The 23,775-nt window shown below is 42.7% G+C and overlaps 1 protein-coding gene across 5 annotated transcripts in view; it reads right to left on the bottom strand.

The window, feature by feature from the left end:
• Positions 1–23,775, bottom strand: part of ipo11 (importin 11) — an 878,696-nt gene that overhangs the window by 487,913 nt on the left and 367,008 nt on the right. For all 5 annotated transcript variants that reach the window (XM_072496963.1, XM_072496961.1, XM_072496959.1 and 2 more), the window contains 3 exons: positions 17,913–17,946; positions 12,571–12,611; positions 5,563–5,679 (listed from right to left, as the gene is read on the bottom strand). In XM_072496963.1, the coding sequence (XP_072353064.1) occupies positions 5,563–5,679; positions 12,571–12,611; positions 17,913–17,946 (192 nt within the window). The remainder of the gene's footprint in view (positions 1–5,562; positions 5,680–12,570; positions 12,612–17,912; positions 17,947–23,775) is intronic.

Below are 23,775 nucleotides of genomic sequence, written 5' to 3' on the forward strand. Positions count from 1 at the left end.
TTAGATATCGTTGCATTTAATTCACTCAGATTAGCATTTTTGTTACTGACAGTCTGAGGTATTTCTACACTTTACTGGAAGTGACAATTGTATTTGGATGAAAAGACATTCAAAGTGAGCAACAAACTGTGAATGGCTGTTTATCAAACGCAATTATGGGAAATGTTGTAATCAAGGGATAATTACGGATGAGAAAGCATTCAACCCATCTTAGTTTATTCATCGAGAAAGACAACAAATTGTACTATTGGAGAATCATTTTTGATCATTCCAGGGTTTTTGGTGCCACCGCCATCCAGGAACCCATTGTGTGTGTAATTACTGTGTTAAGAACTCTTTGTTTCTCTTTCTCTAGTTTGAAACTATGCCGTATCTTGAAGTTAAACTTTTTGTACTCTTGATGATTAACCTTTATCAGACATTTAATACTTTTTTTGATCCAACCAGAAGGTTGCTAATAACAAGAAGCTAAATGCCCTTTCTCAAAGAGGCACCAATGATAAAGTGTTACAAATAAACAAAACTTTTAAGCAAACTTAACTAATGAGATTAAAATGACATTCCCAGGGGCAAAGATACACCAAAGTTCTCCCAGTCTGATGTGTATCAACAGACACTGCATGCCCTCCCTCCAGAGATAGCTGGGTGCGGACAGAGCTGCGGAAGAGAGGCAGGCTGTCAGGCCAAACTTGACTGCCCAATGCCTGGAGCTTTTGATGGTCATCTTGGTCAGGACCACCATATAGAAATCCTCAATTGTGTCTGCTCCCCATCACTTTATTGATGATTGAGAATAAACTGATGGGGCACTCAGTTCGTCTTGCTTTTTGTATACTGGGCAGTTTTTCACATTGCCGGGTAGATGCCAATGTTGTAGCTGTACTGGAACAGTTTGGCTAGGGCGAGCAGCATGTTCTGGGGCACAGGTCTTCAGTGCTAGCGCCGGAATATTGTCAGGGCCCATAGACGTTGCAGTATCCAGTGCTTTCAGCCATTTCTTGTTGTCATGTGGAGTGAACCGATTTCGCTGAAGACTGACATCTGTGATGCTGGGGACCTCCAAGAGGAGGATGAGATCGATCATCCACTCGGCACTTCTGGCTGAAGATGGTTACAAATGCTGCAACCTTATCTTTCGCACAGATGTGCAGGGCTTCCACACCTTTGAAGATGATAATATTGTGAAGCCTCCTCCACAAGTGAGTTGTCTAATTGTCCACCACCATTCAAGGCTGGATGTGGCAGGATTGTAGAGCTTAGATCTGATTCATTGGTTATGGAATCGCTTAGCTCTTATCACGTTCTGCTTTTGCATGCAAGTAGTTCTGTGTTGTAGCTTCACCAGGTTGGCACCTCATTTTTTGGTATGGCTAGTGCTGCTCCTGGCATGCCATCCTGCACTCTTCATTGAACAAAGGCTGATCCCCTGGCTTAGTACAATGGGGGACGTGCCCGGCCATGAGGATAAAGATTGTGTCTGAGTACAAATCGGCTGCTGGTGACGGCCCACAGCGCCTCAGTTGCTAGATCGGTTTGAAGTATTGCCTATTTAGCACGGTGGTATTGTCACACAACACGATGGTGGATATCCTCATTGGGAAGATAGATAGTTGGTGCCTGGGATATTATCTCTTAAGGTATCATTCCATCAGTATGACTATGTCAGGCTGTTGCTTTACTAGTCTGTGACAGCTCTCCCAATTTTGGCACAAGCCCCTAGATTTTAGGAAGGAGGACTGTGCAGGGTCAACAGGGCTGGGTTTGTTGTTGTCGTTTCCAATGCCTGGGTCAGTGCCGGGTGGTCTGGTTTCATTCCTTTCTGTCGGTATCCGGTAATGGTTGGATTCAACCAATTGTTGGCCATTTTAGAGGGCATTTTAAGGGTCAACCATTTCTGTGAGTCTGGAGTCACATGTCAGCCAGGCCAGGTAAGGATGGCAAGTTTGCTTCCCTATTGGACATTAGTGAACCAGATGGGTTTTTACGACAATCGACAATGGTTTCATGCTCATCATTAAACTTTTAATGCCAGATTTTTTAATTGAATTGTAGTTCCGGCAGCTGCCATGGTGGGATGTGAACCCGGGCCCCCAGAACATTACCCTGGGTCTCTGGATTAATAGCCCAATTTCAATCCTGTTGCGCCATTTCTGCTGCCCCTAATCTACGCCACCTCCTCCCACTAGAATCTGGTATTAGTAATTAATGAGTGGAGTTTTCTGCAATATCCAACAAACCTAGGAATGGAATAAGGTGATAGCTCATGTAACCCTTTAAAATTATAGTATTGCAATTCTATATGTTTGAACTTTGCAGTTTGGCCAATGCATGTTGTTTCTGTGTGTTCAATTCCCTGCTACATATACATTCTCAGGTATTGACACATCCACCCATATATGTGCAGCGTGTGTGTTTGGGTCTGAAGCCTCCTCACTCAGTTGCTGATTTATAAATAGGTTTCCTCACACAGATTCCTGTGCGAGAATCTGCAGGCAAAATCCTCAATCATGGTCAAATGTACTGAAGAGAAGGCTAGTTTTTTCTGTACATACGAGGAGAATTGGGTAAAAGAACCTCACTTGTCTATCTTATGACCGTGCTCTGATTGGGAGAAGGAGCAGGAATGAAATAATTTTATTAAATCTGTCCATAAAATTTTTAGTCTGTTAGTTATATTAGAGATCAAATCTAACCATGTATGATGCATAAAGTTTCATCATAGAGGTTTGGTTAATGAAAGATAAACCAAGCTATTGTACTGGGAGTGAATTATTACTATATATAGATAGTCTAAATGGTTATCTAGCTGAATAATGGATTCACATTTGAAGATTAATACAAAATACAGAAATTTTATTAAAATTTATTTTGCAGCCAATTTTTTATCTTTCCATTAGATTGGAGGAACTTGGGCTATTCTCCTGAGAGAAGAGAAGGTTGAGAGTAGGTTTGATCGAGACATTCAAAATCACGCCGAGCCTGGAGGGACTAGACAGGGAGGAACTCGCCCCATTGTTGGAACAGTTGGAAACCAGAGGAGACCAATTTAACATAATTGACAAAAAAAGCCAGTGACATGAGAAAAAATTTGTTATGCAGCGAGTGGCTCAGATCTGCAATGCACTGCCGGAGGGTATGCTGGAGGCAGATTCATAGAATTTAGAATTTACAGTGCAGAAGGAGGCCATTCGGCCCATCGAGTCTGCACCAGCTCTTGGAAAGAGCGCCCTACCCAAGGTCAACACCTCCACCCTATCCCCATAACCCAGTAAACCACAAAACCACACCCAACACTAAGGGCAATTTTGGACACTAAGGGCAATTTATCATGGCCAATCCGCCTAACCTGCACATCTTTGGACTGTGGGAGGAAACCGGAGCACCCGGAGGAAACCAACGCACACACGGGGAGGATGTGCAGACTCCGCACAGACAGAGACCCAAGCCGGAATCGAACCTGGGACCCTGGCGCTGTGAAGCAATTGTGCTATCCACAATGCTGCCCCAATTGTGGCTGTCAAAAAGAAATTGGATAATTGTCTGAACATAAATTAATTGCAACGCAGAGAAGTGTGGCAAGTTGAGTTGCTCTTACAGAGCCGACACAGGCAGGTGGGCCGAATGGCTCCCCTCTTCACTGTTACCAATCTATGATTTGGTTGCTCATCCAAGGGCTTTCAAGCCAGGGTGGGCAACAGAAAAATGGAGGGCAAGTACCACGGAGGGGAGAAGTGCAAGTTGCCATGATAGAAAGGTTAAGAGATAGGAGCGGAGGTTATTGTAAGGAAAGGAGATAGGAGCTAAGGGCCAAAGAGGTGAAAGATTATAAAAGAGGACTAATACACACACCCACCGAAGGAGAGAAGGACGGGTGAAGGAGATAAAGTGTCAATTTAACTTGATTAAAGAGAGAGAAAGAGGCACCAATATGAATCTGAAGTTTTGGCTACTGGAATATCTATGGAAGGATGAAGATTGGATGTGGTGCAATGCCTATGACGATGATAATAATCTTTATTGTCACAAGTAGGCTTACATTAACACTGCAATGAGGTTACTGTGAAAAGCCCCGAGTCGCCACACTCCGGTGCACGTTCGGGTACACAGAGGGAGAATTCAGAATGTCCAAATTACCTAACAGCCCATCTTTCGGGACTTGTGGGAAGAAATGCAGGAGAACATTCAGACTCCACAAAAACAGTGACCCAAGCTAGGAATCGAACCTGGGACCCTGGCGTTGCAAATTTGTTTTGAAGAAACAGAGGGCAGTCTGAGTGAATTAGGGTGTAGGTGAAACTGGTTGTTCGAATAACATTTCGTGCTTTGGGTTAAATTCAAGTTTTGCTTTTTTAACCCTTTTCAGATTCAGATGTCCATCAGTTATGGAGTATAAAGAAGCTTGAAATTTATTCCAATTCCTAATTATTGATAAAATGTACTACTTTTCCTGGTGCACATGCCAAATCCCTTGCAGAAAGATATCACTCATCTTATTCCCGAAACATTCAGATTTCTTTTTCACACTTTCATGCACTTGTGTTTTTTTTCCAATACAAGTGCAGGAATGTTGTTTATATCTACTGCTTCAGTCGCTAAGCTCAAGTAACTACTTTATTACAAATCTCAAGTCCATTCTTGAGATGTCTGTATTCTGGGGCAAGGCAAGCTGTTGGCCAGCTTTTGTTGTTTCGTAAGTTTAGCATGTATGCTCATTCATTTTAAATTAGCTTCCCAAGCTGAGCCTGTTCATCAGCTCCCATTTTCTTAATTGGACTATGCGAGTTATTCAATATATTTTGGATGAGGAGCAATGAAACTTTAAGCTAGGCTTTAAATATGCCTTTGATCCACTTTCAGTGGTTGGATTTAAAAAAACACAAATTGGTAGTATCAGCTGGCAAAAAAATGGCAAGTTCACCCACATTATAAGATGAAGATTGAAAAAAAATAGACAGGAAGGATGCAACAAATGACTTTGTCAAACAGCTGTGATCAGCAGAGCTGAATATTAAACAAATGAAGTAACAACTTGTAATCAAGTATCATTTAGAAGACCAAATTCCATGCAATAAGAGCATATCAGATTGCAGTTAGTGCACTGACATCAATGAGCACTGGGCCATTACAAATCTGAGGTTTCCTAAATGGGCGGGTGTAATCATGATTGTGAATCCTTTTTGTGTGACCAATGAGATATAGAAAGATCCAGAACCAAGCCTTCTTTACCCATGGGAATTGCAGTTCCATCAACCTAAACCTTTAATACCTTTCTGTTCCAAATTTACAGTTAAGACAGCTGATCCTGCTTCTAAAATAACTGAGTGCAAAAATGCACATGGAGTGAGAACAGGATTGTCCAGATATGAAGAGCTGTAACCAAATAATGTTCTAAAAGAGGAAGGATCGAGTGTAAACCAGTGGGGAAAAAATACTTGAAAAAGGAGCACATGTTTGATCACGTTTTTTCATTCAAATAATTGTAAACTCACAAGTGCACTGAATAATTGGTACTTAAAGATTTAAAAAGTAGATTTTGGAAAATACCGATTTCCAGAGTATTACCTGCATTCCAACTCTTTCGATGACACAGGAAATGACGTGCAATACATGCATTTTCGTATCGCATTCTGTGACTTCTTGCAACAAATGGAAGAGCAGACTGAAAATATTTTCCAAGAACTATAGAACAAAATAAATAATTATGTGCTGTAATTACAGAACTTTTGCAGGTACGCGAAATGATAGCACAAACAGAATATTTGTAATGATTATGGCAAAAATCAAATGCCAAGTCAACAAAAACAAACACTAGAAGTAACAAATTTATCGTATTTCAATTCTACAAAATGATTTTTTGGGGATCACTGTAGCACATTCCAGTCCCATTCCGCTAGAATAATTGAGCAATTTGTTCCCAATTCTTTGCCAACGTCCGACTTTAGTCATTTGTTTGAAAAAGCGGTTCACCTTCCCTCATCTATGCGTTTAGCTTCCATTCAATTAGCTTCCTTAATTAGCTTTTATACCAGCATTAAATGCATCATGGCTTAACTGTTCATAGTACATTTGGCCTTGCAGATATTTATTACTTCAAAACAATGTCTGCAATTTATAATTTCATGAAACCTTTGAAACCAGCTTTAATCTCAAAAAATACCTTTGATAAATTGTCATCTCTCAGGAAAGCAGTAAACGTACATTGCCAAAGGACAATAGAATTCAAGTCAAGTCACATTTGTCTTTGAAATAAAAAACTAAACCAGAGCACTTTATAACAATGTTGCTGGGGACAATGACTACATCCTCACAGGTGAATTTCCCAAAATATGTGACAAAGTTGCAAAACCAACAGGATCAAATTGGATAGTTTAGTTCTGAAGGAGCAAATTGTCAAATAATGGGATACAATTAGTAGACAAGACTACTCTTGCTACTAAAAGCCTACATTAGCTCTGGAAAACAGACTGGACAACTTGGGCTGGATTTTCAGTCAGTCATGAGGTTGGGATCAGAGGTAACAAGTTCCATAATCTCATGCCACTAGCTGATGTGCCAGTTTGATGCCAGAAGTTGGCTTTGGGTAAGAATAGCTACCCTCCTGCAAGTAATGGAGGGACAATAAGAGGGTAATTAATGGGCCCTGTGTTGACTGAACTTCGTGTCAGCATGCGGGCTTTGCACACTGGGACAAAGCACGACTAGTTCATCAAGGTGTCCGGACGAATAATCCCGTGAGAGACTGTTCCACCAGACCTGCCATCTGTAGCCATTGGCCACAGCCTGTAGGGATCAACACTCCACAATTACGGCCAGGCAGCAATGGCTGCTTTAGATTTTTTTTAATATCCGATTTGTCCTTGGTCTCCATTACAAATCCATTAACTGCTCCTGCTTACTATTTAAGGTCCCAAACACTCCTCCAGGTGAGAGAGTAATTCATATCTACCTCTATCAATTCAGTATACATACTCGTTGCTCACAATGAGGTCTGTTATACACTGGGGAGACCAGACACAGGTTGGGTGACTGCTTCAGGGAACATCTTTGGTCAGTCTGCAAGAATGGCCCGAAGCTTCTGACAACCTGTCATTCTAATTCTCTGCTTTTCTCTCATGCGGGCCTTTTGGTCATCGGTCTACTGTGGCATTCCAGTGAACGTCAACGTAATCTCAAGGAACTGCAGCTTAGCTGTCAATTAGGCACTTGACAACCTCATGACTTAAAAGAAAATTCAACAATTTCAGACCATAAACTCAGCCCCATTCTGTTTACGTTTCTTTGCATGTTTGGTCTGAATCTTGCATTTCTCCTTTTTTTGCTTTTTGACAACTGTTCTGCTATTTGGACCTCCCTTGGACATCCTGTCCTGAGTTTCTGCCACGAGGGAGAGTCTGTTTGTCAGTGAAAATAGCAAATGCAAGCAAAAATCATAAGTCCCTCGCCAAATACCTACCTACGGGCGCCACGGTGGCACAGTGGTTAGCACTGCTGCCTCACAGCACCAGAGACCCAGATTCCATTCCAACCTTGGCTGACTGTCTCTGTGGAGTTTGCACTTTCTCCCCGTCTCTAAATGGGTTTCCTCCCAGTTCGAATATGTACAGATTAGGTGGATTGGCCATGATAAAATTGTCCCTTAGTGTCCAAAGATGTGTAGGTTAGGTGGGGTTACGGGGATAGGGCGCTAGAAGGGTGCTCGTTCAGAGGGTCAGTGCAGACCCCTTTGTCTTTGCCGAATTAGGCCATTCAGCCCTGCTCCGCCATTCAATCATGGCTGATATGTTTCTCATCCCCATTCTCCTGCCTTCTCCCCATAACCCCTGATCCCCTTATTCATCAAGAACCTATCTATTTCTGTCTTAAAGACACTCAATGATTTGGCCTCCGCAGCCTTCTGCGGCAGAGTTCCACAGATTCACCACCCTCTGGTTGAAGAAATTCCTCCTCATCTCAGTATTAAAGGATCATCCCTTCAGTCTGAGGCTGTGGTCTGTTTCTCGTTTTTCCTACGAGTGAAAACATCCTTTCCATGTCCACTCTATCTAGGTCTTTTGCAAGTGAAGGAATGATGGTGATGCTTTTAACTATTTTGCATTAATTATTACAGACACTTCCAAAGAAAATGTGTACCTATTTGTACTCTATATTTTGTGCCCGATTCTTTTTATGCATATTTTTTATTAGCTCTTGGTTAATTTTAGGTGCATCACTTAATTGCTGCCTGTGTGGCTCACGCTATATTATCATGTTGTAGCAGGGATTGATGATAAGAATTCATAGTTAAATAACAAAAGGGAAGTAGGGACAGATGTCTGAACTATGTTACCAATTGTGATCGAAGTATGTTTTGAAATGTATGGATCACTGGATTTTGAGCTATAACTAAATTAGTGTAAGGATGAATAAGGTTGGCAAATGGTAAAACAGGAAAGCGTTAGGTGTTGAGGATATCCTGTTCTGTGTTGTAGCAATGGATCAATGCCCAATGGCAAATGGACTAACACGATCAAAGCATGATCGCAACATCAGAACACAGCAAGAGGTCTCTGAACCTTATACAGTGGAGTTCAGTATTATAATGCCCACACTGTACTAAAATAGTACTAAAGATAGAAAGGTCAACAGGATCAAAAGTATGCACTCCACAACAGTGAAAGTGATTGGGAAAATATAGCAGCTGCATCAAACACCATTTTCAAAAGAATGTGGGGAAGCATTCAAGTCAAAGAACAGGAGGGTGGCAAATGTTATACTCCATTCAAAAAGTCGACAAGAGTTAGCTGGGAAATTGTGCATATGCTACTGGACAGTAACTCAGTGGATGAGTGCAGGTTCCAAATGGCAGATTGAGGATTCTGTTTGAAAAACAAATGGCGATGAAAGGCAGACATCAGTAAAAACTACCAAGAAGTGGTTCGTTCAACTAGTAAAAATCCAAACAGTTCATTAATATTTTTAGGCAAGTTTTTTTTAACTCATTCAAAGGATGTGGGCTTCGTTGGTGAGGCCAGCATTTATTGCCCATTCTCAGTTACCCAGGATGGGCGGTGTGAGCTGTCTTCTTGAACTGCTGCAGTCCATGTGCTATAGATACATCCACAGAGCTGTTAGGGAGTGCAAGTATTTGGACCCTGCGGCAGTGAAGCAATGGCAATATATTTCAAAATCAGGGAAGTGAGTTGCTTGGAGAATATCAAGGTGGAGGTGTTGCCATGTATCTGCTGCTACCCTTGTCCTTCTAGATGAGGGGTCAATTTAGCTCAGTTGGCTGGAAAGCTGGTGCGTGATGCAGAGCAAGGCCAACAGCGCGGGTTCAATTCCTGTACCGGCTGAGATTATTCATGGAAGCCCTCCTTCTCAACTTTGCCCCTCGCTCGAGGTGTGGTGATCCTCAGGTTAAATCACCACTCGTCAGCTCTCCCCCTCAAAGATGAAAGCAGCCTCTGATTGTCTGGGACTATAACGACTTGACTTACTTACCTTCTAGATGGTAGCAGTCCTGGGTTTGGAAGGTGCTTTCGAAGGAGTCTTGGTGAGTTTCTGCAGTACATTTAGTAGATGGTGCACACAGTTGTCACAGATTGTTGGTGATGGAGGGAGTGAATTGTTTGTGAGTGAGGTGCCAATCAAGCGGGTTGCCTTGTCCTGGATAGTGTCAAATTCTTGAGGTTTGTTGGAGCTGCACTTATCCAGGTAAGTTGGATCAAGCCACTACAAAGAGTAACACGATCACGCAAACTGCAGAGATTCAAGAAAAAGGCATACCATTGCCTTCTCAGGGCAAGTAGGGAGGAGCAATAAGTGCCAGACTTGCCAGTGAGATCAGCGCCCAACAATAAATGTTAAATTTTTTTTAAATCACAAGCAAATCAGTTCAGTTCAAATGTTAATGAACTTTTAATCTCTGTAATATGGTGTGAAATTAATGAATACTTTGAGCTATAAATTGAATTAAGAGAATCAACATTGATTTATAAAGAGGAAGTCATGCTGGAATAAATGTAATTATATATTTGAGAAAATCACTATGTATAAAAGAACCACAATGAATATAATTAATGTTGTATTTACAAATTTTCAGGTCCGTCATAAGGTGCGGCCCACCGCAACTGTTCTCCACCCCCAAAGAATGCTTGGACCTACATATATTTTCCCATATCTCCCATTAAGGGGCAGTACGGTAGCATTGTGGATAGCAATTGCTTCACAGCTCCAGGGTCCCAGGTTCAATTCCGGCTTGGGTCACTGTCTCTGCGGAGTCTGCACATCCTCCCCGTGTATGCGTGGGTTTCCTCCGGGTGCTCCGGTTTCCTCCCACAGTCCAACGATGTGCAGGTTAGGTGGATTGGCCATGCTAAATTGCCCTTAGTTTCCAAAATTGCCCTCAGTGTTGGGTGGGGTTACTGGATTATGGGGCTAGGGTGGAGGTGTGGACCTTGGGTAGGGTGCTCTTTCCAAGAGCCGGTGCAGACTCGATGGGCCGAATGGCCTCCATCTGCACTGTAAATTCTATGATCTCAGTCAACACATTTTTATTAAATCTTAGTCACAGATACTTCAATTTCCTTTTTCTGTACTTTAAATTTCCTTGTTCACACAGGTAGACTGGTGTTGGAAGATAAAAATGCATTTGAAATGAGGACTTGTATTCTTTTTATTCTAGTTGACATTTGATGAAATGCTTCCAAGGAATCTCTAACTTGCCTTGTGCTATTCTTGTTTAGGTTGAACTGCTGGATCCATAGAACAACACAAAATGTATGCCCCTCAAATAGTGGCTGGAAAGTCGGCACAACATCTTTTGTGCAATTTACAAGGCTCCATAGAATTCAACACTTTGGATGATATAAAAAGAGCAGAGGATAGCTTGAGTGCAGAACAATGTCAGTCAAAAAAATTAATCTGACAACTAAATTGATGGGGACTTGAAGGAAATAAACGTGAAGAGCTGTGGAACTAGGAGGGCGGGGTGGGGAGTGAGTCTATTGAGGGACAGCATAGTTTGAATGGGCCTAATTGGCCTTCTCGTGTGCTTAAATGATTATATTCCCACAACAGAAACAAGGGCAAACTGACCGCCGCCCAGCAAATCAGAGCTGGGCAGATAGATCTACAACCACAACGGTTTTGGCCTGCACACTGACAGAAATTGACATACTTTTTTATAGGACAGAAAAAGAATAACAAAATCAATGAAACAATATTTATAAAATCATTAAATTCGATGGATAAACAATTGCTGAACTGTTCTTTCGCCTCTAAAATTGCTGAAATACCTTTGTCGTCCTCAAAACACTCATGTTCAAAACCTGATACCCCCATTGTTATGATGTGGAGATGCTGGCGTTGGACTGGGCTGAGCACAGTAAGAAGTCTTACAACACCAGATTAAAGTCCAACAGGTTTGTTTCGAATCACTAGCTTTCGGAGCACAGCTCATGCCTCAGGTGAATGAAGAGGTAGGTTCCAGAAACAGATAAATATAGACAAAGTCAAAGATGCAATACAATGATTTGAATGCGAGTCTTTGCAGGTAATTAAGTCTTCACAGGCCCAAACAGAACAACTGGAGAGAGGGATAATCACAAGTTACAGAGGTGGGAATTGTCTCAAGCCAGGACAGTTGATAAGATTTCGCAAGCCCAGTCCAGATGGTGGGGGGGGGGTGAATGTAATGCGACATGAATCCAAGGTCCCTGTTGAGGCCGTACTCATGTGTGCGGAACTTGGCATTAAGATTCTGCATTGTCGCGCGTCCTGAAGGCCGCCTTGGAGAATGCTTACCCGAAGATCAGAGACTGAATGCCCTTGACTGCTGAAGTGTTCCCCGACTGGAAGGGAACATTCCTGCCTGGCAATTGTCGCGCAATGTCCATTCATCCCACGTCCCATTGTTATGATTAACTTGATTGTTTGGGGTATTTGTATCGGTACATCAAAATGTCAGATGCACAGTCAATGAAAAGTGTAATAACCTGCACAGGATACAGGGGTCGGGATCGATTGTTCTCCCTGCCTCCATAAGGTTCCATAGAAATCAACACTTTGGATGATATAAAAAAAAGCAGAGGATAGCTTGAGTGCAGAACACTGTCAGTCAAAAAAATTAAGCTAACTACGGGGCTGATAACCATATTGTATAAAGGTTGGCCTGTCAGGAACCGACCGACACAGAGAGAGGACTCGGTGAGGTATAACCGGGCCCCCCACATCAAATAGTTGTATTTATAAATAAACGTCTTTTGTTTACTCGCCAGACTCCCCTCGCCTTTATTAAAAAAACATTCAGAAAACTGAAGAATGCAATTATACAATTGTCCTACTCATAACGTTATAAAAGGCACCGTTTTCAACTCGCCTTAAAAGGTAATTACCATTCGTTACACATGCATTTTAGTGAAGAAGTCTAGAACATTCATTGGTCAATACAATGGTCATTTCAGTTTGGTTTTAGTTCTACTGATACCTATTTTCTCTCAGCCAACAACAGAAAATCCTTGTAAAATATTGATTGTTGAAATCTTTCACTTTTGTTAAAGTTACAAAAAAATGCATAGAAAAAATACTTACTGGTACAAATTGTTCTGTTCTAAATTCAAAGTCATCTACAGGTGATCGAGTTAAAGAACAAAACCTTTGGTGCTCTTGTAATGCTATCAATATTACCAATAAAAACAAATCTTTATAAATAAGCCATTGGATTAATAAGGTCTCCCCATGCAATCTGCAAATGTTTCCCCCCCCCCCACAGTGAAAATCCTACGTTTTCTCATGATAGAACGTTGGCAACGACAAGATTGGGGGGGTGGGGTGGGGGGGGGGGGGCTTGAATTAATGAAATGCATCTAAACCAGAAAACAGTTAAAATTGCAATCAATTGAAATCAACATATTTCCTCGTGACCACCGTAAATCAACAAGTGGGAATAGATTGGGCAGATGGAGCATAATGTGGAAAAACGTGAGGTTGCCTGCTTTTGCAAGAAGAATAGAAAAGTGGATTATTTAAAGAGAGAGAGAGTGCAGAATTCAGTGGTATAGAGGGATCTGGGTGCCCTGGTATATGAATCTGAAAAGGCAAGTATGTGGTATCAAGTGATTAGGAAGGCAAATGGGATGTTTTTGTTTCTTGTCAGGGAATGGAATATAAAAGTAAGGACATTTTGCTATGTAGTACAGGGCTTTCGTGGGATCACATCTACGGTGTACAGTTTTGCTCTCCCTACTTAAGGATATAATTACATAAGAAGCCGTTCAGATAAGATTCACTTGACTGATTCAGAGATTATCTTATGAGGAAAGGTGGGCAGGTTTGGAATATAACCATTGGAATTTAGAAGAATATGCGGTGATCTTATTCAAACGTAGAAGATCCTGAGTGGACTTGACAGGGTGGATGCTGAGAAGACGTTTCCCCTTGTGGAAGAGACATAGTTTAACAATAGGGGTATCCCATTTGAGGGGAAATTGGACCAGAAAGTCCAATGTCCAAGGGGGGCCCGTACCCAGGTAATAGCCAAAACGTGCTGCCACCGAACCCCCCCCCCCCACCTCCTCCCCGGAGATCCCCACGTAAGAACTGCACAGCAATTTCAAACTTCTGATGGGCAATTATCTTGCACTGGGAATTATCTGGTATTCCGATTTAAGTTAGGCTTCAGATTGTTCTTCCTGTTTTAGCAGAATAGATATCCAGGAAAAGTTAGAATTAAAACCATCCTAGCTCCTGGGTAACTGTGGGTGTAAATTTCCATTTTGGAGACCAAGCACAGAGGTGGGCGAGAAAATCGGCTGAGCGGTGGGGCAGATTTTCATGCCTGTTCTTCAACTAATTAATTATGCATCACTGAGGGCTCGTTGAAATTCGTGGTGGGGCAGGCAATAATTTGTCTGCCCTGTCATTACCTTTGCCCCTGTCCTTTTGTAAATTGATATCCCTGTATCCCCCTGTTCTCTTGAAAGTTGATGTCCTCATGCCATTTGTTGATCTCAAGCTCCGTTTCTCAAGGCCACCGACACTCTTACTTTCAGAGACCCACCCCATGAGACCATACAATAATCCTCCCCATGACCCTGAATTTACCGACCTGAGTCCAGATGCCTCCCATCAATGCTACTGTGCAGTCTGCTTCCCAGTACAATGGCTCCAACCCACAGGATCAAATGCCTTAGTATGCTGACCATACCTACACACTATACAGTGCAGACCGTCACTGCCAAGAGAGGCCTTCCCCCACCCAAGATGGGGACCAAATCATGCGTGCCATGCAGAGTCCTCTAACATGACCCACACAGCCCAAGGACAATCTGCTCTATCTCAACCCGACAGCATGGCCTCAGCCCCAAGACAATCTGTTACACTTCCTTAGACATGATGTGGAGATGCCGGCGTTGGACTGGGGTGGACACAGTAAGAACTCTTACAACCATAGCATTAGGGGCTTGGATGGAGAGAAATTTGTTGAGTGTATTCAGGAGGAATTTCTCATTCAGTATGTGGATGGCCCAACTAGAGAGGGGGGCAAAACTTGACATCCTCTTGGGAAATAAGGAAGGGTAGGTGACAGTAGTGTTAGTGAGGGATCACTTTGGGACCAGTGACCATAATTCCATTAATTTTAAGATAAATAGACCCCATTTGGAGTATTGTGAGCCCCGTATCTTGCCTTGAAAGGATCAAGAGGAGATTCACAAGAATGATCCCTGGAATGAAGAACTTGTCGTATGAGGAACGGTTGAGGACTCTGGGTCTGTACTCGTTGGAGTTTAGAAGGATGAGGGGAGATCTTATTGAAACTTACAGGATACTGCGAGGCCTGGATAGAGTGGACATGGAGAGGATGTTTCCACTTGTAGGAAAAACTAGAACCAGAGGACACCATCTCAGACTAAAGGGACAATCCTTTAAAACAGAGATGAGGAGGATAAGCACATGAGGGTAAGCACATTTCTTTTAGAGTGAAGGGCAAGGTTGGTAGAAGTAGGAGGTATATGACAAGCATCAGCAGCTGGATCCATTGAAGAGTTTAGAGGTTGTCGGAATAGAGTTAAAAGAGAAATCAGGAGAGCAAAAACGGGACATGAAATTGCTTTGGCAGATAAGGCAAAGGAGATTCCCAAGAGTTTCTACAATTACATAAAGGGCAAAAGAGCAATGAGGGAGAGAGTAGGGCCTCTTAAGGATCTATAAGGTCATCTATGTGCAGATCCACAAGAGATGGGTGAGATCCTAAATGAATATTTCTCATTGGTATTTACTGTTGAGAAAGGTATGGATGTTAGGGAACTTGGGGAATTAGATAGTGATACCTTGAGGATTATACATATTACACAGAAGGAGCTGCTGAAAGTCTTAAAGTGCATCAAGATAGATAAATCACCGGGACCTGGTGAAATTTATCCCAGGACTTTGTGGAAGACTAGGGAGGAATTTGCGGGTTCCCTTTGCAGAGGTATTTGAATTGTTGACAGCCACAGGTGAGTTGCCTGAAGATTGGAGGATAGCAAATGTTGTGCCTTTGTTTAAGAAGCAGGATCTACAAGCTTTAGAGAAACAAGGACTGATTAAGGGCAGTCAGCATGGCTTTGAGAGTGGACAATCATGTCTCATGAATTTGATTGAGTTTTTTAAAGGGGTAACCAAGAAGGTAGATGAGGGCAGTGCAGTCGACGTTGTCTACATGAAACTTAGCAAGGTCTTTGACAAGGTACCGTATGATAGGTTGTGCATAAGGTTAAATCTCACAGGATCCAGGGTGAAGTAGCCAATTGGATACAAAATTGACTTGACGACAGAAGACAAAGGGTGATCATAGAGGGTTGTTTTTCAAACTGGAGGAAGGGTTCAGTGCTGAGGCCACTGTTATTTATATTAATGATTTGGATGAAAATTTAGGAGGCATGGTTAGTAAGTTTGCAAATGACACCAAGATTGGTGGCAAAATGGACAGTGAAGAAGGTTATCTAGGATTGCAACGGGATCTTGATCAACTGGGCCAGTGGGCCGATGGAGCTTAATTTAGATAAATGTGAGGTGATGCATTTCGGTAGATCAAATCGGGGCAGGAGCTATTCAGTTGGGGAGAGTTATAGAACAAAGAGATCTCGGAGTACAAGTTCATAGCTCTTAAAAAGTGGAGTCACAGGTGGACAGGGTGGTGAAGAAGCCATTCGGCATGCTTGGTTTCCTTGGTCAGAACATTGAATACAGGAGTTGGGACGTCTTGTTGAAGTTGTACAAGACATTAGTAAGACCACACTTGGAATACTGTGTACAGTTCTGATCACCCTATTATCGAAAGGATGTTACTGGGACTTGATGGTTTGAGTTATAAGGAGTGGTTGGATAAACTGGGACTTTTTTCCCTGGAGAATAGGAGGCTTAGGAGTAATCTTATAGAGGTCTGTAAAATAATGAGGGGCATAGATGAGGTAGATAGTCAACATATTTTCCCAAAGGTAGGGGTGTCTAAAACTAGAGGGCATAGTTTTAAGGTGAGAGGGAGAGATACAAAAGGGTCCAGAGGAGCAATTATTTCACACAGGGTGGCGAGTGTCTGTAACGAGCTGCCAGAGGCAGTAGGAGAGGAGGGTACAATTTTGTCTTTTAAAAATCCTTATGACAGTTATATGAGTAAGATGGGTATAGAGTGATATGGGCCAAATACGGGCAATTGGGACTAGCTTAGTGGCAAAAGTGCTACTGGTATTGTCACTGGACTAGTAAACTAGAGGCCCAGAGTAATACTCTGGGGGCCCAGGTTCAAATACCGGCACTGCGTATGGTGCAATTTGAATTTAATAAAAATCTGGAATTTTTTTTTAAAAAGGACTAATTATGACCATGAAACCATTGCCGACTTTCAGAAAAACCCATCCGGTTCACGAATGTCCTTAAGGGAAGGAAATCTGTCATTCTTGCCTGGTCTGGCCTACATGTGACTCCAGACCAACAAAAATGTGGTTGACTCTTAACTGCGCACTCAAGGGCAATTAGGGATGGGCAATAAATGCTGGCACAGCCTGTGATGCCCACGTCCCATGAACAAATTTTCTTTAAATGGGTGGCACGGACAAGTTGGGTCGAAGGGCCTCTTTCCATGTTGTAAATATCTATGACTCTATAAGATAAAAAGATAATGTGAACAATGTGATGGGTACTGAATGTCATGATGGAAAAAAAATAAAAGCCCATGGGAATGTAGCAAGCTGGATACAAAATTGGCTCGGTGGCTTGTTTTTTGTGGTATATATTAATAATTATACGCAAATGTCGGGGGAATAATCACAAAGTTTGCATACAACACAAAAATTGGCTGCAAAGTTAATAGTGAGGAGAGTAGCTGTATACTGCAGGAAGCTGTCAATGCAATGGTCAGGTGGGCAGAAAAGTGGCAAATGAAACTCATCCCAGAGAAGTGCGAGGTAATGCATTTGGGGAGGTTTAAACAAAACAATGGAATATATGATAAATGGCAAGATACTGAGAGGCATGCTAAAATACACTTTGCCTTTGTTCCACTGGATTTACCTACTGTACTAGTGTAATTTGGATAACAAAAGAAAATGGTTGTAAAGATAGCACAATACTACAGACAGTGAAACATGGAAAGAATGGCAGAGAAGTGGAAGGAATTGTTAATTATAAGAAAACAGAGACGCCACATAGTAAAGCAAAATAAAATGTTTACAAACACAAAGTTACTTCTGCACTACCCCAAAATGTGTACCCAAAATATGCAGTATTCATTTTAGCATACAATTCTGCAGTCACAGAAGCATTCCTACTATTCAGGCATTGTACAATACATCATTCTAATAATGCTGGACAAAATAGTAAAGTAATTTCAAAGAGAAAACACAAGTGGCTATATCATTAAAACAATATATTCCTATATACATTGAAAAGGATATCAAGCTTCAAGGTTGTAGCTGTTTCAATGCGTACCTGAAAAAGAATTAGGATAATATGTTTATTTTTCACGAGATTCTGAATATTTGTTCAACTGTATCAGGCACTTAAGTTACATTTTATCTTATTTAAAATCAAGCAAAACAACAGAATTTAAATACACGGTAAGTGTGCAGAAAGTTGAAGAACAATCCTGAGAGGAAAATTTCATTGAAAACTATATAAATCGCTGATATTTGTTCGATAGCATTCAAATATAAAATAAAAATAAAACACTCAGTTGAATAAAGACTACAAAGTCGATGCTTCAAGGCTTAATAAAAACCTACATTTCCAAAATAAATCACATGCATGAAAAACTACGCAATCAATAAACACCTTAAAGGCCAGACCCATTACCTATGAAGTCCCCACCTGTGGAAAAAACAGTAGCAACACTCATCACTAGAAACGCAAACAAGCCTACTGTCACTCTGATGAAGATTTTGCTGTAAGTCATTCAAAATTATAGCGCTGTAATAAATTGTGTGCTTGGTCTGAACCTTGGTGCAATAGCAGAAATTTAAATAGAAAATAATAGGTGCATTGTACTCTTCCTGATTCACACTTTTGCTCCATCCAACACCACTCTCCAAATTAAATATCTTTACCACTTGGTTCCATGTCAAGTGAGCAAATACTATTTAGCACTGCAAGTAAAACTGCGAGGCAGGCTGCAGTCAGAGGTGGAAAAATACCATGGCCTGGATTTTGCAGTCATCAGCAAAGGGGTGGTGCTCGCTGCTGACTTCAAAGAAACCAGCCCACAAAGATTGTGAAATCACTGTGGTTTGGATTTCAATCTTTCTCGACATAAATTGCATTCTGGTGTAAGAAATCTCCAGGATCCAGCAACAGAGATGTCATCAAACAGGCATTGAAAAATACTCACAGGCAGCAAACCAGGATGTAAAATCCTCTGATTATCCTTCACTTTTTAATCACACAATTGTTAGAGTGCATGAGGCTATTTGGCACATTATATTTGCACCAGTTCTCCAAATACGCAATTCACTGAGTACCATTCCCCCACCTTCTCCCCAGTATCCTGTGTTATTTTTCAAGTAACAGTCTAATTCCCTTTTGAAAACCTCGATTGAACCTTCCTCCATCACATTCTCAGGTAGTGCATTTCAGACCCCAATCACTCGCTGCATGAGAAATTATTTCCTCATGTCGCTTTTGCTTCTTTTGCTAATTACTTTAAATCTGTGCAATCTCATTCTTGATCATTTCATGAATGGGAACAGTTTCTCCCCATTGACTCAGTCCAGGCACTTTACAGGCAGCAAAACAAAAGACTGAGATTATACACGTGGCATTAAGGGGGAACCAGAATCCGGTTAACGCGCTAAACTGGGGAAAGGCAAATTATGACAACATTAGACAGGAATTGAAGAATTTGGATTGGGTGCGGCTGTTGGAGGGTAAATCAACATCGGACACGTGCGAGTCTTTCAAACGACAGTTGATTAGGATTCAGGACAGTCACATTTCTGAAAGAACGAAGGATAAGTATGGGTAGTTTAGGGAGGCTTCGATTAAAAGGGATATTGTGAACCTCGTTAAAAAGAAAAAGGAGGCTTTTGTGCAGTCTAGAAGGGTGGGGTCAGTCAAAAGCTGTTGAGGAGTATAAAGAAAGTAGGAAGGTACTAAAGCGGGAAATTAGGAGGGCTCGGAGGGGTCATGAAAAGTCCTTGGCAAGTAGGATTAAGGTGGATCCCAAAGCTTTTTATTCATATGTAAAAAGCAAGAGGGTGGCCAGGGAAAGGATTGGACCACTTAAGGACAGTGGAGGGGATCTACGTGTTGAGCCAGAGGAAATGGGCGAGGTACTAAATGAGTACTTTGCATCAGTGTTCACCAAAGAAAAGGACTTTGTGGAAGATGATTCTTGGGTAGGTTGTGTAGATAGTCTGGGTCATGTTGACATCAAAAAGGAGGTGGTATTAGTTGTTTTAAAAGACGTTAAGGTAGATAAGTCTCCTGGGCCAGATGGGATTTACACCAGAATACTGAGGGAAGCAAGGGAGGAAATTGTTATGGCCTTGACTGACATCTTTGTATCCTCACTGGCTACAGGTGAGATCCCAGAGGACTGGAGAATAGCTAATGGTAACGTTGTTAAGAAAGATAGTATGGATAATCCAGGAAACTATAGGCCGGTGAGCCTCACAGCGGTAGTAGGTAAATTATTGGAGAGAATTCTCAGGGACAGAATTTATACCCATTTGGAAACAAATCGAGTTATAAACGATAGACAGCATGGTTTTGTGAAGGGGAGGTCGTGCCTCACTACTTGATCGAGCTTTTTGAGGAGGTGACGAAGATGATTGATATGGGGAGGGCGGTGGATGTTGTTTACATGGACTTCAGTAAAGCCTTTGACAAGGTGCCTCATGGCAGACTGGTACAAAAGGTAAAGTCACACGGGATCAGAAGTGAGGTGGCAAGATGGATACAGAACTCGCTCGGTCACAGAAGGCAGAGGGTAGCAGTAGAAGGGTGTTTTGCTGAATGGAAGGATGTGACTAGTGGTGTTCCACAGGGATCAGTACTGGAGCCTCGGGTATTTGTAGAATACGCAAACAATTTGGAGGAAAATGTAGCTGGTCTGATTAGTACGTTCACGGACGACATCAAGGTTGGTGGAGTGGTAGATAGTGTTGAGGATTATCAGAGGATACAGCAGGACATAGATAGATTGGAGACTTGGGCAAAGAAATAGCAAATGGAGTTTAATCTGGACAAATGTGAGAATGCATTTTGCTAGGTCGAACATAGAGGGAAAATATACAGTAAATGGCAAAACTCTTCGGAATATAGGAAGTCAGAGAGATCTGGGCGTATAGGTCCACAGATCTTTGAAAGTGGCCACACAAGTGGACAAGGTGGTCAAGAAAGCATACGGAATGCTTGCCTTCATTGGACGGGCATAGAGTATAAAAGCTGGCAAGTCATGCTACAGTTGTAGAGAACCTTGGTAAGGCGGCACTTGGAATATTGCGCACAATTCTGGGTGCCAGAAGGATGTTGAGGTTTGGAGAAGGTGCAGGGAAAGTTTACCATGATGTTGCCTGGTCTGGAGGGTGTTAGCTATGTGTAGAGGCTGAATAGACTTGGACTGTTTTCAGTAGAACGACGGAGGTTGAGAGGCGACCTGCAAGAGGTCTACAAGACTATGAGGGGCATGGATAGAGTGGATGGGCAGGCACTCTTTCCCAGGGAGGAGGAGTCAGTCACTACGGGACATATAAGGTCCGTGGGGCAAAGTTTAGAGAAGATGTGCAAGGCAGGTTTTTCCACACAGAGGTTGGAATGCGCTGCCTGGGGAGATTGTGGAAGCAGATGCATTAACGGCGTTCAAAAAAGCACCTCGACAAATAAATGGATAGAATGGGTATAGAGGGATACGACACTCGGAAGTGCTGAGGGTTTTGGCCAAGGGTGGTATCATGACCAGTACATGCTTGGAGGGCCGAGGGGCCTGTTTCTGTGCTGTATTGTTCTTTGAAATTTCACATAGAAAACTTTAAAGAAAACATACATTCAGAACCTATGGTATCACCACAATCGGAAAATTTGACATTCCATAAATATAAATTAGGTTTTCAGAGTCTGAGAGATTGTTCAGGAATAATTATAAACTTAGTACAGTACAGTGATAAAAAACAGAGAATAGGAATAAATGGGTCATTTTTGGGTTGGCAGGCTGCGACTAGTGGAGTATCGCAAGGATGAGGGTTTGGACTCCAGCTATTCACAATTTATATCATAGATTTGGATGCGGAGATTAAATATGATATTTCCAAGTTTACAGATGACACAAAACTAAGTGGAAGAGTGGGTTGTGAAGAGGATGCAAAGATGCTTCAAGAGGATTTGGAGAGGCTAAGTGTATTGGCAAACATTTGGCAGGTGGAATACAACATGGAAAAATGTGAGGTTATCAACTTGGTAGGACACACAAATACAGATTAATTCTTGCATAGTCAGAGGCTGGGAAGTGCCGAACTTGAAAGAGAGTGCAAAAAAGCAACCTGTAGTTTAGGAGGACCAAGTGAGATATTCGCGATGCATTGTTGGACCCATTGGGGAATTCCTGATGTCTCTCATCAATAATGAGGGGAAGAGAAGAACATGATTCTCCTCGAGTGCTGGGGGTCATCCATGGACAGGTTTGTAACTTTCTCAGATCATCCTTGGACTGGTTTGTAACTTTATCAGATGTCTGCAATTCTTCAATTTGGTGTTCTGTAGCATATTTCGGTGCCAGCCTAATCAGTTTCTCAATGTGTCACCACATGGATGTTATCTGTGAGGGTATCGCAACTTGGAACACTGGTTCGTGGGGGTGGAGAGTTTTGTTTTTGGAATGGTGTGAGGAGTCAAGTGAATCCCCAGGGAATAAGCAGCCCAATCATCATGTAATAATGATTAAAGACTAATCATTACCATAGAACAATAGAATCCTTACAGTGCAGGAGGAAGCCATATGACCCATCAAGTCTGCACCGACTCTCTGAAAGAACACCTTATCTAGGCCCACTTCCCTATCCCATCCCCATAACCACATCTAACCTACACATTTTTGGACACAAAAAGAAAACTTAGGATGGCCAATCCACCTAACCTGCACTTCTTTGGACTGTGGGAGGAAAGCTGAGCAGCCGGAGGAAACCCAAGCAGACAAGGGGAGAAAGTGCAAACTCCACACAGTCACCCAATGTTGGAATTGAACCTGGGTCCCTGGTGCCGTGAGGCAGCAGTGCTAACCACTGTGCCACCATGCCACCCATTCAAATTAAATAAATCAATGGGCAGAATTTAACAGAAAAATTTGTGAGTTCATTTGTGGCGGATTTTGCAACGATTCCCCACCGCAATGAAATGACACTTAGTCACTTTTTTGGGCCCTGGGAGCGTCTCACTGGTTTAGTCCGCATTTAGAATTTTTTTCACCACTGGGAGGCTGAACTCAAGAGATCGGGCCGCTGTTTTGAAAGGGTGCACCGATCTCTAAGCGAGACTTGTGGGTCCCCCACACCTCCCACCCATGGGCAGAGTTTCTTTCAGCACTGGGAAGCTGAACTCAATAGATCGGGCCGCTGTTTTGAAAGGGTGCATCGATCTCCAAGTGAGACTTGTGGGTCCCCCACATCTCCCATGGGAAATATTATCACCCACCCACAAAGGGCTCTACCCCACCCCACCCCTACAAGTGAAGACACCCCGCTATGGAGTCCCTGGCACCATCCTCTTCAGGCCCTCTCAGAGCCCCCTCACCCATCAACCCCCAAACTCAGAGAGGCACCTAATTACCTTCCCTGCTCTCCACCACCCTTCAAAATCCCACTCCACCCTCCTTTCAGGGATATGGCCCCCTTGGGCCCTGACCCTTGGAAGTACCACCCTGGTACCCTTGGACTACCATCCTGGCATCTTGGTCCTGCCACCGTCTCACTGCCAAGGTGCCAGCTGGGCAGTGCCAAAGTTCCAGGGGAGGCCCAGGGAGCCACCTTCCCTCCCCCCCGCGCCTCCGATGGTCCGCCTGGTGCACGTATGTGCGGACCAGTACTGAATGGCCCCCGGCTGCAGCCTCGCTGGGGAGACTGGTAGATCCCGGAAGGCTGGTAGATCCCTAGTAAGCTTGCCTATGTGGGTTCAATACCTACTTATGCGTGTGATGTTTGGTCACGCCCCCTTTGGGCGGGAATCTGATTTTGACAGCTCATGGGACAAGGGTATATCCCGCAAGGAGTAAAGACTGCTGGGAAGCCAACGGGAGGCTTCTCTCCAGATCTACCAGCCGCATTGCGCTCTCGC

This window comes from Scyliorhinus torazame, chromosome 3 (assembly GCF_047496885.1).
Source record: "Scyliorhinus torazame isolate Kashiwa2021f chromosome 3, sScyTor2.1, whole genome shotgun sequence".
Classification (NCBI taxonomy): domain Eukaryota; kingdom Metazoa; phylum Chordata; class Chondrichthyes; order Carcharhiniformes; family Scyliorhinidae; genus Scyliorhinus; species Scyliorhinus torazame.